Below are 17866 nucleotides of genomic sequence, written 5' to 3'. Positions count from 1 at the left end.
CCTCAAGGGTGCAGGGCCAATGGTGACCCTCTGCCTGAAGCCTGTCCCTGAGAGGGGGCCTGTGGGCCCTGTGATTTGCACAAGTGAAGATTACGTGGTATGGGTCCTCGTCTTCTTCAATTCCGCAATTGCAGGTGCTGCTTCCTTTTTTAAGAAAACGATAGAGATAGGCCCTGAAGTTACCGTGTGCTGTCAAGAGCTGGGTGATGGCGTGATTGGTGTTGAAGAAGTTGAGTGTCATCCTTTTGCTGATGTTGGGCAGGAATTGGTGAGTTAGACGCCCGGTGGTACTGGCATCCCATTCCTTTTGCCATTTATCCATAATGACAGCGTTAAGCTTGTTTTTGATGACAGACAGGGAAATGGCGGCATAGCTGCAGTTACTAGTGATTGTATGGGCTTTCTTGGCAAGGGCATCAGCTTTTTCATTGCCGTAAATCCCAGTGTGTCCCCTTACCCAGTACAGGTTGATAGAAACCACCTGACCAATCTCTCCTATGATCTGGAGGCAGTTGTTGATGATGGGGAGCTGGCAATTGCCCTTGTTTAATTGGTGAAGAGCTGTGCGGCTATCACTTAAGATGTTGATGGTGGTTCATTTAAAATGCTGAATATTGGTTTTGATGTATTTCAGACTGTGCAGGATGGCTAACGACTCAGTCTGATTGATGGTGCAGTGATTGTTGAGAGAGGCTACTGATTGCCAGTAGTGCCTCTTACTGGGGTCGTCGAGGTAGACAGCAGCGCCAACTGTGTTGTCTGTTTTGGAGCCGTCAGTATAAAAGTTGACTCATTTAGTAGGGGGAGATGGTTGAAGTAGATATTGCAGCTCTTAATTGCAGCTGGGTGGGTGGTGTCAGTTTCGACCATTTTGTCGATCCCATATTCCTTAACGTCTTTGACAATGGAGTGTATGGCCTCTGGGAGCTTAAGTTCATTGATTGACCTGTTAGTCAGAGTGTTGTTGTTATTAGGAGTGTTGAGGTTTATGAGAAGGTTTTTGATATACCTGCTCAGGATGACGTGCTGAATAGGGGGGAGTCCTGCGATGACAAGAAGGGTGTCCGTTGGTGCAGTTCGATAGGCTTTGGTTGCTACAATAGCTGCCATACACTTGGCCGAGAGGAGTTTCCGGTGAATATGCACCTTAAGGACGGCATAGCCCCACTCCTCACACCTGTAAGTCATGTAGGATTATGTAGGATTTTGAAAATTGTAGGTTTCTTTTATAAATAATTCTGCAGCACATAGTCCTGCTAATCTCCCAAAAGATGTTATGGAGTGGAGATGCATAATCAACTACTGTGTATTCAGCCTTTGAAGTATCTTTCTATTTATCACTGAGTTGGAATCCATCACTGAGATTTTATGACCTTAGACTTAAAATCCCAAGGGATATGATGTAGTTTAACTCATGGATTCTGTCCAGCACATCCTGATTAGAAGGGTTTATAAAAACTTATTTCTGTTTTATTATAATTTATTTTTATTTTTAAACATCCCAATTTGTAATCTGGAATATAACATTCTAGAATGTTATATTTGAAATACTGTTGCATTCATTCTTAATTAACTTCATTCAAATCTGTATTCCATCTGAAGAAGTTTAGTAAAATACAGCCAAAAACTTTAGTAAATAAAAGTTTTTACAGAATTTTTTAAAATGGTTTTTTTGTATAATAGTATCTGTTATTGCAGTTTTCAAATGAAAAATTGCAGTAACCATACAAAGAAATTACCTACATTATGACTTAATTAATAATGGAGCCAAGAAAGAATCATTACATATTTGAAATTGTGAATTATTTGACAGAGGAATAAAGTATGTTGTTTTATTGGCATAAATTTCATTTTCAATGTATACAGTATTATATATATCATTTGATTTACTTAGTTGAATACTTTATGAAATTTATAAATGATTATAATTTATGACAGATTATAAAATTTTTGGAAATTATAATATACATTCATGTCCAAAAAATAAGCATAACTATTAATTTGAGCTATATCACAAGAACAGCATTAACAATATAATGCAAGCAGAATATTATATTCTTTATGAAATAAAACAATTGAAAAGCAAAAATTTTGTCTAAATTACATCAAACCAAAACAACAAGAAAATCTAGTAAACATTTTTGTAAAGAAAATGATTAATATGGGAAAATATATGGGAAAATGATTAATATAATTAGTTGCCTATTGCAAGTAAACTTGCTGCATAATGATTATCATCTCTGTCAGAAACAAAGACCATTTTTGAACATGATTACCTTCAAGCTCCTAGAACGTTCTTGATTTAGAGCTGACAGCATGAAACTCATCTCCCTAGTACTGGGATTCTCAAATTTTTTTTTGACTGTTGACCCATTCAATGATTTCTGAATCTTTTATTGACCCCTCTTGTGTGTTTTGCTAATGCAATTGATGATGATAATATATAAATAAATAAATCAGATGAGTTAGTATTAATTTAAATATCATTTCATAGAAAACATCTGCTTACAATGTGAAAATTTACAACATCCTGAACTGTCATATACATTGGATTAATCCATTGGACTAATAATTTTTAATGAACTGTTTTCAATTGATGTGTGACTAATTTTCAATTCCTGAAAATGTTTTATAACTCCTGGGGTTGATGTCAACTATTTTATAAACCTTTGACTTAGAGCATTCCACACGTGTTCTATAAGAATTAAGCCTGTTGATCTTGCAGGCTATTTTATACACAGAATATCTGCACTGCCAAGAAAGCCATTGAAGAGTGCAGCTCTGTATATGCAAGTGCATACATAGAGCTGCATTCTTCCATCCATATCATTCATGAAAATGAAATCTGCATACCCACAGCATGTCAGAAAAGTCTCAAACAGGGTTTCAAAACTTTGTCTCTCTACCTTGAAGTAAAACACCTCTTACAAAAATATGGATCACAGTGAGGCCATTAAGCATTAATGCTGTTCCAAACCATGATACCACCACCTGCAAACTGTCTTTTTCCAGGATGTTCATGGGACTGTATCAGAATCTCCAGATTCTAATCCAATGAGAATTGTTCTGTAGATTATTCAGACTTATCAGTGAAAAGAACATTGCCCATTCATTCAAAGTTTAATGTTGCTGTTTTGACATCATCTAAAATGGCTTCTTCTGAACACAGGAATCAATTGAATGTCTGCAAAAAGGCCATTTGCCTAAAGCCTGCTGTAGGAAATTTGTCATAAAACTCTAACACTGGTGGTCATAGACAGCTCTGCTGAGAGTCACTACCAAATATTCTTTTGTTTCAATGCAGTATTAATATCAAATAGTGGTTATGCTGAAAAATGTCAAATATTACCACCCACTTCCAAGTTGACATCCAACATTTCCAGTTCTTTGAAATCTGGCTGAAAGCTTAGATATGACACATTCCATCACATTCACTCTTGGAACACATCTGTCTATAACTGGCTTCTAGACTTTCAATAATTCTTTCTTTCATAAAATTATATTTAAGGCATTATCACTGTCAATGTCATACAAAACTCAGTAACAAACTGTCCTTGATGATTAAATCACATCAGAAATAATGTCATGCTACTGCTATATTTATTGAACCTGTATATTTTACATAAACTTGTGGTTTTTAATGGAATCTTTCACAATGTCCTGGATATTGTTATTATCTGGAAATGTTCATAAAAATTTTCTGCTGATTATTTTGTTTATTTTTTTACTTTATCTATGAATTGGACAATTATACAGTACTTACTTTTTGGACATGAGTGTATAAATTATATACAGTATACTCTAAATTTTGATTTTAAAATCAGTTGTTTTTATTTCTGTCTGTTTGTTGATAATTGATATCATTCATGTTAAAATCTACAAAAAATATATGAATAAATACTTTTCAGGAATTTAATTTTTATTACAATAAAACAGTTTTTAAAGCTAAAGTCTCATCTTCAGATTCAAATATTTAAAATTAGTTAAAAATTACTATAATTTCTTCTGTGTAACCTACACTGCATATCACAATTCACAAAAATTGCTAGAACACAAAACCCACACCTCTTTTCAGATTTACTTTAGAAAACAGATAATTCTCAGATATTCTCAGGAAATTATATTTAAAATTATTTTTAACTAATTTTATAGCTTATTTTTGAATGTGAGCTTAATTTAAATGATGTTGGTTTGAATCTGTTCTTCACTTGATTGATGTATGTTATTCATATAGGATTATTTTAAAAGAATGACCTGATTTTAAAAAAATTATTCTGTTTATTGCAAACTAATACTAACATACAGATTTCTAGAAAAACTCTGAAAGCTTTTCTTTTGAGACAGTTAGAGATGCTATACATGACTTGCTTGAGTGACATGATAAATATCAATGTGATATTCTAATTCACCCCAAACACGGAGCAGCATGTCCAAGTCAATGGGGTGATTGCAGTGTTAATGCAAACTTGGAGTTCATTCAAAATGGCTGTTAATGGCAGCATATAGATGTGATCTTTCATATAGCCCCCAAGAAGGAATCATGGAATGTTAGATTGGAAGATCTGAGGGTCCACACCATCAATGTCTTATCCTCTGCTGTCACACATCTGATTCATCTCTGCAAAAGGGGTTGGCTAATTGTCAGTTGTAATGGCTCTTGTACTGGATGGTAAAAGTGTAGAGGGGTTCATCCTGTTGGTAAATGAACTCATTGCTGTCAGTCTGTCGCTGAGGCATGAGCCAATGTTGCAATATATTGAGAAACTTGATGTCTCTGACTATGGTTTCCATGAAGAAGAATAGGCCATACACATTAGCTTGTGACACTGCATAGAAAATGTTCAGGTTTGGTGAATCATGCTTGTGTTCAAGAACTGCATACAGATTTCTGGAATGCCATCTTGTTGCATTGCACAATCTCAGTTGTGAAGAGTAGAACCAGTGGTGTATGAGAGTATTCTCATAAAAACTTATGGAAGTAGAAATGGTACAAATAGGTACATTTTAGAAGGTACAAATGTACAGTACACTCATATAATGATGATATGTTCCATACATCTCCCACAAAATCACAAAACCATGGAATTCTTTCTGAATAACCTTGTATTCTTTATGTTCTGATCTGAAGGTGAGACTTTAAACTCTCAAAAACTTTTTATCTCAATAAAATCTGGACTTTGAAGATTTTAACCATATTTTTTCTGAAATTTTTAAAATTTATTTTTAGAATTTAAATGTTTACTTTATGATTTAAATAATAGAGAGGTTGAGGCGCACGTTTTAAACGTGTAAACATGTACGTGTGACGTTCGGCGCCGCTTTCCCATAAGCCTAAAAGTTTGACGATGGTGTTTGGAATGCCGAGCGTGATTCCACCGACTATCCAAACACCATTGTCAAACTTTTAGGCTTACGGGAAAGCGGCGCCGAACGTCACACGTACACGTTTACACGTTTAAAACGTGCGCCTCAACCTCTCTAATATCTGTAACTTCTGTCTGATATTATTTAATGTCATACTTTTGACAATAAAATAATATATAATTTCAAAAATGTTTGATATTGATGTTTTATCACTATTTAAAACACTAATTCATTTTATTTTTGGAATTTATTGAATTACTATTGTTAAAAATCTCAGAAAAAATTTTAATTAATCAATTTTGTATTGAAATATTCATTTGTTTTTTTTTCTTTTGTTTGTTTTATGTTTCTGATTTTTTATGCAGTTAATAATAATAATAATAATAATTTGTAATTGAATCAGGTCTAGAAGAAAAAAGTCAGTTATGCATCAATGTACAATATTCTATGTACATTGTACAATCTACTACGCACAATATTCGCAACTTTATAGTTCAATGATTTATAATTAACTGATAAGTCATTAAACTATAAAACTGTGTATATTTTAAAAATAAAATTTAAATTTATGTAATTATTTTAAGCAATTTTGATGATTTTATTTTGTACTTATTTTAAAAATTATAAAACTGAAAAGTTAAATTGTAGAATATATTCTGATGAAAATAAGTTAATAGCCCTAGATTTAATTAAAGTTTAAAAACATAAAAGTAGTGCTATAAATTTTTGATATAAAATCATTTCATATTAGAAATTAGCTTTGAGCACTGGATATTTTTTTAAATGCCCTCTCTGCAACAATGTTGATTTATTTGTGGAAGCAATGAAAAAACAAGGAATTTACATTCCTTCAAGGTAAATTTCTAATATATTTCATAAAATTTGATGAGATTTTTTAAATGAAAATTTGATTAATAATAATTTTATTTTATTTTGAATAATATATAATGGTTAAATTTTAAATTTAGGGATGCTTCATGGGAACTGGAGGAAAATGCTTATAGTGATTTATTATTTTCATATTCTCGTTGTGATGCAGTTACATGCTATTGTCCTAAAGGTCGAACATACTCAAGTAATGAGAGTGAAAATGGGTGAGTATTGATCATTTTGATTTAGAAATAATATAATTTATTGAAAATGTAAGAATACTAGAATAACTTTTGCTCTTTTATCACTAATTATTAAATAGCTAATAGAAATTTACAAGACCTTTTTATAGAAATGTATTTATACATTTTATGAATTTTGTAGTAGCAGTTTTTGTATCATTTTATAGTATTGTTATTAAATTAGCTGAAATACTAAAAAGATTAAATAAACATAAGATTTTGTTTATATTAATAAAAACAACAGTTCAAAGATTTAGTAAAGAAATGCATTTTTAAAATAAATCTCTTTATATTTTATTTGTTTTATTTGTATAACTACTATATTTCACTTTTTCATGTTTGAAGACTATCAAATGAGAAATAAACGTCTTCCAACACTAGAGGAGTTACAATTCAGCACTTCAAACAACCTTTACAACTCCAGTGGTATGTGTTTAAATTTTGAATTGTATACATTCTGTTCCAAACACGTTAGAATTCCTAATTAAAGTAGCCTGATGAAGACCTCGATGAGGTTGAAAACGTTTGCTAAGGTGTAAACACATACCACTGGAGCTGTAAAGGTTGCTTGAAGTGCTGAACTATCAAATGAAAAGTTAAAAATGGGAAAATTAATTGAAAAATTATTGAAAAAATTTTTCAGTAATAACTTATGGATTTTTTTTTACTATAAATTGAATTTTATGTTCAATTTATGAATCAAGAAGTTATTTTGGACACAGATGCAATTGAAAAGAACTGGTATATAATCAATCAGTTTAATCAATTGGATCTATATATATAGGATTATTGAAAAAAGTGTCTGAAATTTCAATGTCAAATATCTTAGGTAATAATGTCAATCACTGATTGTTTTATTAAACTGTGTGAAAAAATTGAGTTTTCTTTTTGGTCACTTAGTATGTACAGTAGTACATACAGTAGTACATATTGCGCTTAGTATGTACAGTAGTACATACTAAGTGCAATGACTACTGCAAGTCAGCTCAGTCAGTATAATAGCAACTGTACAACAGAAAGCATTGTGTTGTGATATTTTAAGTTTAAATCAGTCACACCAGTGCAACATCAATGTTGCCTAATTTATGTTCAAGATGTGCTTACAGACAAGACTGTAATTCAATAGTTTGATCAGTTTAAAGAAATAGGAAGTGTGCACATTACCAGATTGGCTTCCTGAAGAGAACATGAAGCAGCTGAGATAATCTTGCATGTGTAGTCCAAAGAAATTTGTCACTTGTCACAACTTAAAGCTTGGTCAGTGTTCCCAACCATGGTGACTTGTCGCCACAATAGCAACTTTTACAGGGATGTAGCGATGTAGTGGTGACCGCAAACAAATCAGCCAAAACTAGTGACTTTTGAAATTTTGAAATTTATTTTTGAGAAATATAAATTAATTTTTATAGTTTTCAAATTTACAGATTTTTCTCTACTATAAAGTAGAGAAAAATCTGGCAACAACTAATATTATGACTATAGACAAAACTGTATTTCTAGATTTTTATAGTGTGCAGAGCTAGAAATCTGTAAAAGTAACATTTTGTAAGAAAAATAAATCTGCCCAGGGAATTTTTCAGATTGCTAAATCGAAAATGTGGTAACTTCAGAATAAAATCTTAGTCCCAAGGTTATAAAAGGCGTGCAGTAATTCTATGATATTTTCTGCTTTATAGTTTTATGCATATTTGGTATATACCTCAGTTGCATTGTCTGAACCAAAGAAATGTCTTGCACATTTCCAAATGTTGAAATATTATTAAAAATTTTTAAAATAATTCTTTCATCTAATGCGTCAGGAGAAAGGTCTTCTGTTTTAAAGCAGGTAAAAATTATTTAAGGAGTACTATGGGAGACGAAAGATTAAATAACATGGCCATTCTGTATATAGAGCAGGAATTTAATTGAATTGATACTCCCAAAATAATTGACAACTTTCAAAAAAATAAAACAAGACGGTTTGTTTAGTTAAGTTTTGGTAACTCAACACTTGGGCGATCTGCTTAGGGGGAATGCTTTCCAGGGTCTTTTTAAGGGTAACTGGCCTCTACTTAGGTGTTACAGACAAGGAGAAAACCTGTAAAACTTCACATGGCTAGCCCATCCTGGCCAGGCACGAATCCATGACCGTTCGGTGTGCAGTATGCAGAGATTGAAATCTGTAAAAGTAACATTTTGTAAAAAAATTAATCTGCTCAGGGAATTTTTCATGTGCCACCATCTTAAAACTTTTTTTTTCTAACTTAAGTTCGAGGTCCCCAAAACTCCCAGTGTTCAAGAAATCGAAATGCTTGGCCACTGGTGGGCCGTAAAACAAGACGGCAATTTATGTAAAAAATGTTTTTTTTAAAAATAAATTTAATGTGTTAGGTATGAAATTTTTGATTGCTTTTCTTTTATGTTAATAACTTAATGAAAGTTATCTTGAAACTTTTTTTCTAACTTAAGTTTGAGGTCCCCAAAATTTTTACCACTTGGGCCCCCACTTGACTTGATCCGCTGCTGGTATACCTATGTAATATTTTCTTTTATTTTTTCAAGTGTTATTTTTTATTATAATTTTTCTGAATTAGCAACATCAAGTTTAAAAAAGTGATTTTCATTTAGTAACTGATCTTTAAACTGTTTAATAAAACATATTCAGTATTACTTCAATTCAAATGGATAAATCTAGTAAAAAGTCAACATTATTGACATTTTTCTCCAAAAACATTAGTTCAGAACTGCAACCTGGCCCTAGCAGTGCAAAAGATGATACAGAAAAAGAGAAAAGTGACACTTCATCGGACAAGGAACTTAGTCAATATACTAGAAAGGCTAAATTGGGAATTTCTGAACAGGCAACAAACAAGTACAGAAAGCAGAAATTCACAAAAAAGTGGATGAAAGATGCACAATTTTCTAAATGGCTAGCAGAATCAGAAGATGGTAAATATAAATTTTGTAATGTAATTCTAAATTCAAAAAAATTTGATTTAGTGAAACATTGTAAAAGTAATAAGCACCAACAAAATGCATCAAGGTGCAGATATTTCTCAGTCATTTTTTATATCTAAATCTTTGAAAAAGGTTATTGCAGAATTACAGTACTCTTTATTAGTTGCTTCACGTAATTTCAGTTTCCAATCTATTGATCACATTGTCAAAGTTGGTAAAAATTTGTTTTGATGATTCTGACACAGCAAAGCAAATGGAATTAAAACAGACAAAATGTACGAGTTTAATTGAAAACGTTTTTGGTGCCACTATAAGAAAAAATTTAAAAAATAATTTGCAAAATAAAAAAATTTCTGTTCTGTTAGACTAAAGCACAGATATTTCCAATCAATGTTTATTCTTGTCAAATATTTTTTAATAATCAGTAAAAACAAATTTCTTAGATATTGTCCATGTTGATTCTGATAGTGATACAGCAAAAGGAATATTCTTTATTATAAGTTTATATTCTTTATTTTAAAAAGTTTTGCAAGCATATCAGATAAACGAAAGTCAAATAGTAGGATATTGTTCAGACAATGCAAATGTAATGATGAGAGACAAAGAATCTTTTAAAACTCACTTGTTAGCAAATAATAATAATGTAATAATAAATTCTTGCATTTTTCATAGTGTGCACCTAGTAGCTATTAGTGCTGCTGATGAGATACCATCTAATATTGAAAATTTACTGCAAAGTTTATATACATATTTTCCTCAAAGTCCAAAGCGACAATCAATACTGTTTGAATTCCAAGATTATACGAAAAAGTCACAGCTTAAAATTATAAGTTCCAGCAAAACACAATGGCTAGCATTATCAACATGTGTAGATTGTGTGTAATAGATCAATGGGATGTGTTGTTTGAAGTTTTTCAAGTCGCAGAATTTGAAGAAACAAATCAACAATGTCAGTTTATTTTTAATCAAATGCAGAATCCGTATGTTAGAGCTTTTCTATTATTTTATAAATATATATTTTTATTTATTCAATGAGTTTAATGCCTTCTTCCAATCCAAAAAGTCTTTAATATCTCATCTTTACATAGAAAATGTTTGTTTTATTAAACTATTAGCCTCTAATTTTATCAAACCAAAAGTATTATCAGTTTATGATGATAATATTAAAACTTTGGCTGTACTGTAGATTACCACCTATGGAATTTCAGGACTCTGAGTATATGTTTGAACTGAGGAGACCAAGATGAGTTCAACGGTACCCTACTTTTGGACCGGAGATGAAAAATAAGAAAGTTATACAGTAAAACCTGTCTATGGCGACCACCCACGGTTCCTTCAAAAAGTGGTCTTTTAGACAGGTGGTCGTCCAATACAGGTGGTGCTGTAATACCTTATTTCCGTACGTATTTTGCACACTTTTTAGCCATTTCTACTAAACAAAACTTGAGGTGAGCAAAAATAAGCGAATTTTTTCAACGATAGAGCTATATTGGTATTGTATTTTATTCTTATCGGATAACTCGATTTACAGAAGTCGTCGTGATATTATAGGACAGATTTAACACCAGTATTTAAAGATTAATACAATACTCGCATTTTCACGATTATAATGCACACTTTCTTTTTTCCGACTTAATTAATTCGACTCGGTTCTTTTCGTTCGCTCCTCAGTTACGTGTATTACGTCATCAATATACGTGCGCGTCGTATCTCTCCATCACTTTGCTTTTGGTTTTCGTTAGTTTAATCTTATTTTAACTTTAAAAATACTGTATTTTTTAATATTTAATATTTTCTTAATTAATTAAGTACAATAAGAAAAATTATTAATTAATAATAAAACGATTTTATTATTTTTTCTCATTATACGATTTCATTACAATCGCGGAATCGAAAAAGGAAGTAAAACTGATTTTTGCATTAATGCGTTTATTGTTTTTTGAATATTTTGCCTGCGAAAATTACTTGGATATTATTTTTCTAAAAATATCGTGGAAATAAGGTAGGTTGATACAGAAACTATTTATCGCACGTGTACTGTATATGAGCTTCAAAATAAATAAATAAAAATAGATTTTATCAAACGATGAGATCAGCCGATTAATTGTATCGTGTACAATATTTTACACCCCCAAGGAAAATACTGTAGGTCTAGGGTAAAATAAATTTTGTTTTCCCACAGTTAAACTTCGCCGCTAATTGCTGTTGTGATAACTTTAATACGATCTTCTAACGACAGCACTTTGCATTTCGGACATTTTCCAACAAACTGAAATGAATTTCCTTTGTTGCTAGACTAATTTATTAACACCTGCACCTAATTTCAAGGGTGGGAGATGTGCCCGGGATGGGTTCGAACGAGAGTTTAGACTAATTCATTATATTAAGAGGTGGAAACGTTGTTGAGATGGGTTCTTACAATAGTTTAGACCAGATACATTCGTGAAAGTGGTCGCTTATTACAGGTGCTGTATGTTGTTTCAGACCAAAAATCGATGCCTGCGGTCGCGTTATGCAGGTGGTAGTTTAATACAGGTAACTTATACGAAGACTCTATGGATAAACTATTCCGTGCCAGAAATTTTTGCCCATTTTGGCAGGTGCCCGTCGAATGCAGGTGGTTGCCTAAGCAGTTTTCACTGTATTTATGATTGCTTGCCTTTCACAGTGCATTCCACGCCATTTCAGATTTTTCCACCACCTAACGGTGACAGTCATCTCCCGGAGGGATAGGTTAGGTTTGTTGGACAAGCCACGATAGCAAGCGTGTCGGCAGCTGAGGGGCCATAGGCCCCAAGGTCGAGGAGCACAGGGGTGTGTGAAAAGGACTTAACTCCAACTGCAGACGATCAGTGTGTTTGTGGATCAACATCTGTCTCTGTTGAAGGTATATATGGCCGACTTGTCAGACTACCTATTAAACACGTGATAGGAGAGCGGAGAGAACGATGTGACTCCCGATCATTGAGCGATTGCCGGGAAAAAATGTGATAACTTTCTTATTTTTCATCTCCGGTCCAAAAGTAGATATCATTGAACTCGTCTTGGTTCCCCTCAGGTTCAGATATATACTCAAAGTCCCGAAATTCTATAGGTGTTGGAGGAAAAGATGGTATTATGGAACCCTGCAGGTATTATAGAACCCCTCCATTTCAAACTGATAATAAAGGCAAACTGTAGCGGATTGTGGCTGAACTGCAGTAGGCAGACATCCATAGCAANTATTCGCAACTTTATAGTTCAATGATTTATAATTAACTGATAAGTCATTAAACTATAAAACTGTGTATATTTTAAAAATAAAATTTAAATTTATGTAATTATTTTAAGCAATTTTGATGATTTTATTTTGTACTTATTTTAAAAATTATAAAACTGAAAAGTTAAATTGTAGAATATATTCTGATGAAAATAAGTTAATAGCCCTAGATTTAATTAAAGTTTAAAAACATAAAAGTAGTGCTATAAATTTTTGATATAAAATCATTTCATATTAGAAATTAGCTTTGAGCACTGGATATTTTTTTAAATGCCCTCTCTGCAACAATGTTGATTTATTTGTGGAAGCAATGAAAAAACAAGGAATTTACATTCCTTCAAGGTAAATTTCTAATATATTTCATAAAATTTGATGAGATTTTTTAAATGAAAATTTGATTAATAATAATTTTATTTTATTTTGAATAATATATAATGGTTAAATTTTAAATTTAGGGATGCTTCATGGGAACTGGAGGAAAATGCTTATAGTGATTTATTATTTTCATATTCTCGTTGTGATGCAGTTACATGCTATTGTCCTAAAGGTCGAACATACTCAAGTAATGAGAGTGAAAATGGGTGAGTATTGATCATTTTGATTTAGAAATAATATAATTTATTGAAAATGTAAGAATACTAGAATAACTTTTGCTCTTTTATCACTAATTATTAAATAGCTAATAGAAATTTACAAGACCTTTTTATAGAAATGTATTTATACATTTTATGAATTTTGTAGTAGCAGTTTTTGTATCATTTTATAGTATTGTTATTAAATTAGCTGAAATACTAAAAAGATTAAATAAACATAAGATTTTGTTTATATTAATAAAAACAACAGTTCAAAGATTTAGTAAAGAAATGCATTTTTAAAATAAATCTCTTTATATTTTATTTGTTTTATTTGTATAACTACTATATTTCACTTTTTCATGTTTGAAGACTATCAAATGAGAAATAAACGTCTTCCAACACTAGAGGAGTTACAATTCAGCACTTCAAACAACCTTTACAACTCCAGTGGTATGTGTTTAAATTTTGAATTGTATACATTCTGTTCCAAACACGTTAGAATTCCTAATTAAAGTAGCCTGATGAAGACCTCGATGAGGTTGAAAACGTTTGCTAAGGTGTAAACACATACCACTGGAGCTGTAAAGGTTGCTTGAAGTGCTGAACTATCAAATGAAAAGTTAAAAATGGGAAAATTAATTGAAAAATTATTGAAAAAATTTTTCAGTAATAACATGGATTTTTTTTTACTATAAATTGAATTTTATGTTCAATTTATGAATCAAGAAGTTATTTTGGACACAGATGCAATTGAAAAGAACTGGTATATAATCAATCAGTTTAATCAATTGGATCTATATATATAGGATTATTGAAAAAAGTGTCTGAAATTTCAATGTCAAATATCTTAGGTAATAATGTCAATCACTGATTGTTTTATTAAACTGTGTGAAAAAATTGAGTTTTCTTTTTGGTCACTTAGTATGTACAGTAGTACATACAGTAGTACATATTGCGCTTAGTATGTACAGTAGTACATACTAAGTGCAATGACTACTGCAAGTCAGCTCAGTCAGTATAATAGCAACTGTGCAACAGAAAGCATTGTGTTGTGATATTTTAAGTTTAAATCAGTCACACCAGTGCAACATCAATGTTGCCTAATTTATGTTCAAGATGTGCTTACAGACAAGACTGTAATTCAATAGTTTGATCAGTTTAAAGAAATAGGAAGTGTGCACATTACCAGATTGGCTTCCTGAAGAGAACATGAAGCAGCTGAGATAATCTTGCATGTGTAGTCCAAAGAAATTTGTCACTTGTCACAACTTAAAGCTTGGTCAGTGTTCCCAACCATGGTGACTTGTCGCCACAATAGCAACTTTTACAGGGATGTAGCGATGTAGTGGTGACCGCAAACAAATCAGCCAAAACTAGTGACTTTTGAAATTTTGAAATTTATTTTTGAGAAATATAAATTAATTTTTATAGTTTTCAAATTTACAGATTTTTCTCTACTATAAAGTAGAGAAAAATCTGGCAACAACTAATATTATGACTATAGACAAAACTGTATTTCTAGATTTTTATAGTGTGCAGAGCTAGAAATCTGTAAAAGTAACATTTTGTAAGAAAAATAAATCTGCCCAGGGAATTTTTCAGATTGCTAAATCGAAAATGTGGTAACTTCAGAATAAAATCTTAGTCCCAAGGTTATAAAAGGCGTGCAGTAATTCTATGATATTTTCTGCTTTATAGTTTTATGCATATTTGGTATATACCTCAGTTGCATTGTCTGAACCAAAGAAATGTCTTGCACATTTCCAAATGTTGAAATATTATTAAAAATTTTTAAAATAATTCTTTCATCTAATGCGTCAGGAGAAAGGTCTTCTGTTTTAAAGCAGGTAAAAATTATTTAAGGAGTACTATGGGAGACGAAAGATTAAATAACATGGCCATTCTGTATATAGAGCAGGAATTTAATTGAATTGATACTCCCAAAATAATTGACAACTTTCAAAAAAATAAAACAAGACGGTTTGTTTAGTTAAGTTTTGGTAACTCAACACTTGGGCGATCTGCTTAGGGGGAATGCTTTCCAGGGTCTTTTTAAGGGTAACTGGCCTCTACTTAGGTGTTACAGACAAGGAGAAAACCTGTAAAACTTCACATGGCTAGCCCATCCTGGCCAGGCACGAATCCATGACCGTTCGGTGTGCAGTATGCAGAGATTGAAATCTGTAAAAGTAACATTTTGTAAAAAAATTAATCTGCTCAGGGAATTTTTCATGTGCCACCATCTTAAAACTTTTTTTTTCTAACTTAAGTTCGAGGTCCCCAAAACTCCCAGTGTTCAAGAAATCGAAATGCTTGGCCACTGGTGGGCCGTAAAACAAGACGGCAATTTATGTAAAAAATGTTTTTTTTAAAAATAAATTTAATGTGTTAGGTATGAAATTTTTGATTGCTTTTCTTTTATGTTAATAACTTAATGAAAGTTATCTTGAAACTTTTTTTCTAACTTAAGTTTGAGGTCCCCAAAATTTTTACCACTTGGGCCCCCACTTGACTTGATCCGCTGCTGGTATACCTATGTAATATTTTCTTTTATTTTTTCAAGTGTTATTTTTTATTATAATTTTTCTGAATTAGCAACATCAAGTTTAAAAAAGTGATTTTCATTTAGTAACTGATCTTTAAACTGTTTAATAAAACATATTCAGTATTACTTCAATTCAAATGGATAAATCTAGTAAAAAGTCAACATTATTGACATTTTTCTCCAAAAACATTAGTTCAGAACTGCAACCTGGCCCTAGCAGTGCAAAAGATGATACAGAAAAAGAGAAAAGTGACACTTCATCGGACAAGGAACTTAGTCAATATACTAGAAAGGCTAAATTGGGAATTTCTGAACAGGCAACAAACAAGTACAGAAAGCAGAAATTCACAAAAAAGTGGATGAAAGATGCACAATTTTCTAAATGGCTAGCAGAATCAGAAGATGGTAAATATAAATTTTGTAATGTAATTCTAAATTCAAAAAAATTTGATTTAGTGAAACATTGTAAAAGTAATAAGCACCAACAAAATGCATCAAGGTGCAGATATTTCTCAGTCATTTTTTATATCTAAATCTTTGAAAAAGGTTATTGCAGAATTACAGTACTCTTTATTAGTTGCTTCACGTAATTTCAGTTTCCAATCTATTGATCACATTGTCAAAGTTGGTAAAAATTTGTTTTGATGATTCTGACACAGCAAAGCAAATGGAATTAAAACAGACAAAATGTACGAGTTTAATTGAAAACGTTTTTGGTGCCACTATAAGAAAAAATTTAAAAAATAATTTGCAAAATAAAAAAATTTCTGTTCTGTTAGACTAAAGCACAGATATTTCCAATCAATGTTTATTCTTGTCAAATATTTTTTAATAATCAGTAAAAACAAATTTCTTAGATATTGTCCATGTTGATTCTGATAGTGATACAGCAAAAGGAATATTCTTTATTATAAGTTTATATTCTTTATTTTAAAAAGTTTTGCAAGCATATCAGATAAACGAAAGTCAAATAGTAGGATATTGTTCAGACAATGCAAATGTAATGATGAGAGACAAAGAATCTTTTAAAACTCACTTGTTAGCAAATAATAATAATGTAATAATAAATTCTTGCATTTTTCATAGTGTGCACCTAGTAGCTATTAGTGCTGCTGATGAGATACCATCTAATATTGAAAATTTACTGCAAAGTTTATATACATATTTTCCTCAAAGTCCAAAGCGACAATCAATACTGTTTGAATTCCAAGATTATACGAAAAAGTCACAGCTTAAAATTATAAGTTCCAGCAAAACACAATGGCTAGCATTATCAACATGTGTAGATTGTGTGTAATAGATCAATGGGATGTGTTGTTTGAAGTTTTTCAAGTCGCAGAATTTGAAGAAACAAATCAACAATGTCAGTTTATTTTTAATCAAATGCAGAATCCGTATGTTAGAGCTTTTCTATTATTTTATAAATATATATTTTTATTTATTCAATGAGTTTAATGCCTTCTTCCAATCCAAAAAGTCTTTAATATCTCATCTTTACATAGAAAATGTTTGTTTTATTAAACTATTAGCCTCTAATTTTATCAAACCAAAAGTATTATCAGTTTATGATGATAATATTAAAACTTTGGCTGTACTGTAGATTACCACCTATGGAATTTCAGGACTCTGAGTATATGTTTGAACTGAGGAGACCAAGATGAGTTCAACGGTACCCTACTTTTGGACCGGAGATGAAAAATAAGAAAGTTATACAGTAAAACCTGTCTATGGCGACCACCCACGGTTCCTTCAAAAAGTGGTCTTTTAGACAGGTGGTCGTCCAATACAGGTGGTGCTGTAATACCTTATTTCCGTACGTATTTTGCACACTTTTTAGCCATTTCTACTAAACAAAACTTGAGGTGAGCAAAAATAAGCGAATTTTTTCAACGATAGAGCTATATTGGTATTGTATTTTATTCTTATCGGATAACTCGATTTACAGAAGTCGTCATGATATTATAGGACAGATTTAACACCAGTATTTAAAGATTAATACAATACTCGCATTTTCACGATTATAATGCACACTTTCTTTTTTCCGACTTAATTAATTCGACTCGGTTCTTTTCGT

At 31.4% G+C, this 17866-nt stretch overlaps 1 protein-coding gene across 1 annotated transcript in view; it reads left to right on the top strand.

Annotated features, from left to right (window-relative positions):
- The window catches only part of LOC111632231, a 122569-nt gene that overhangs the window by 86856 nt on the left and 17847 nt on the right, over positions 1 to 17866 (top strand). The window contains exons 6-12 of the mRNA XM_023376608.1: positions 6116 to 6219; positions 6333 to 6458; positions 9193 to 9498; positions 12508 to 12544; positions 12911 to 13014; positions 13128 to 13253; positions 15986 to 16291. Coding sequence (XP_023232376.1) covers positions 6116 to 6219; positions 6333 to 6458; positions 9193 to 9498; positions 12508 to 12544; positions 12911 to 13014; positions 13128 to 13253; positions 15986 to 16291 — 1109 coding nt within the window. The remainder of the gene's footprint in view (positions 1 to 6115; positions 6220 to 6332; positions 6459 to 9192; positions 9499 to 12507; positions 12545 to 12910; positions 13015 to 13127; positions 13254 to 15985; positions 16292 to 17866) is intronic.

Source organism: Centruroides sculpturatus, unplaced genomic scaffold (assembly GCF_000671375.1).
Source record: "Centruroides sculpturatus isolate CEXI.00-Female unplaced genomic scaffold, Cexi_2.0 scaffold619, whole genome shotgun sequence".
Lineage (NCBI taxonomy): Eukaryota > Metazoa > Arthropoda > Arachnida > Scorpiones > Buthidae > Centruroides > Centruroides sculpturatus.
Note: the sequence above shows the minus strand (reverse complement) of the source record. Positions and strands in the feature narration are given on the sequence as shown.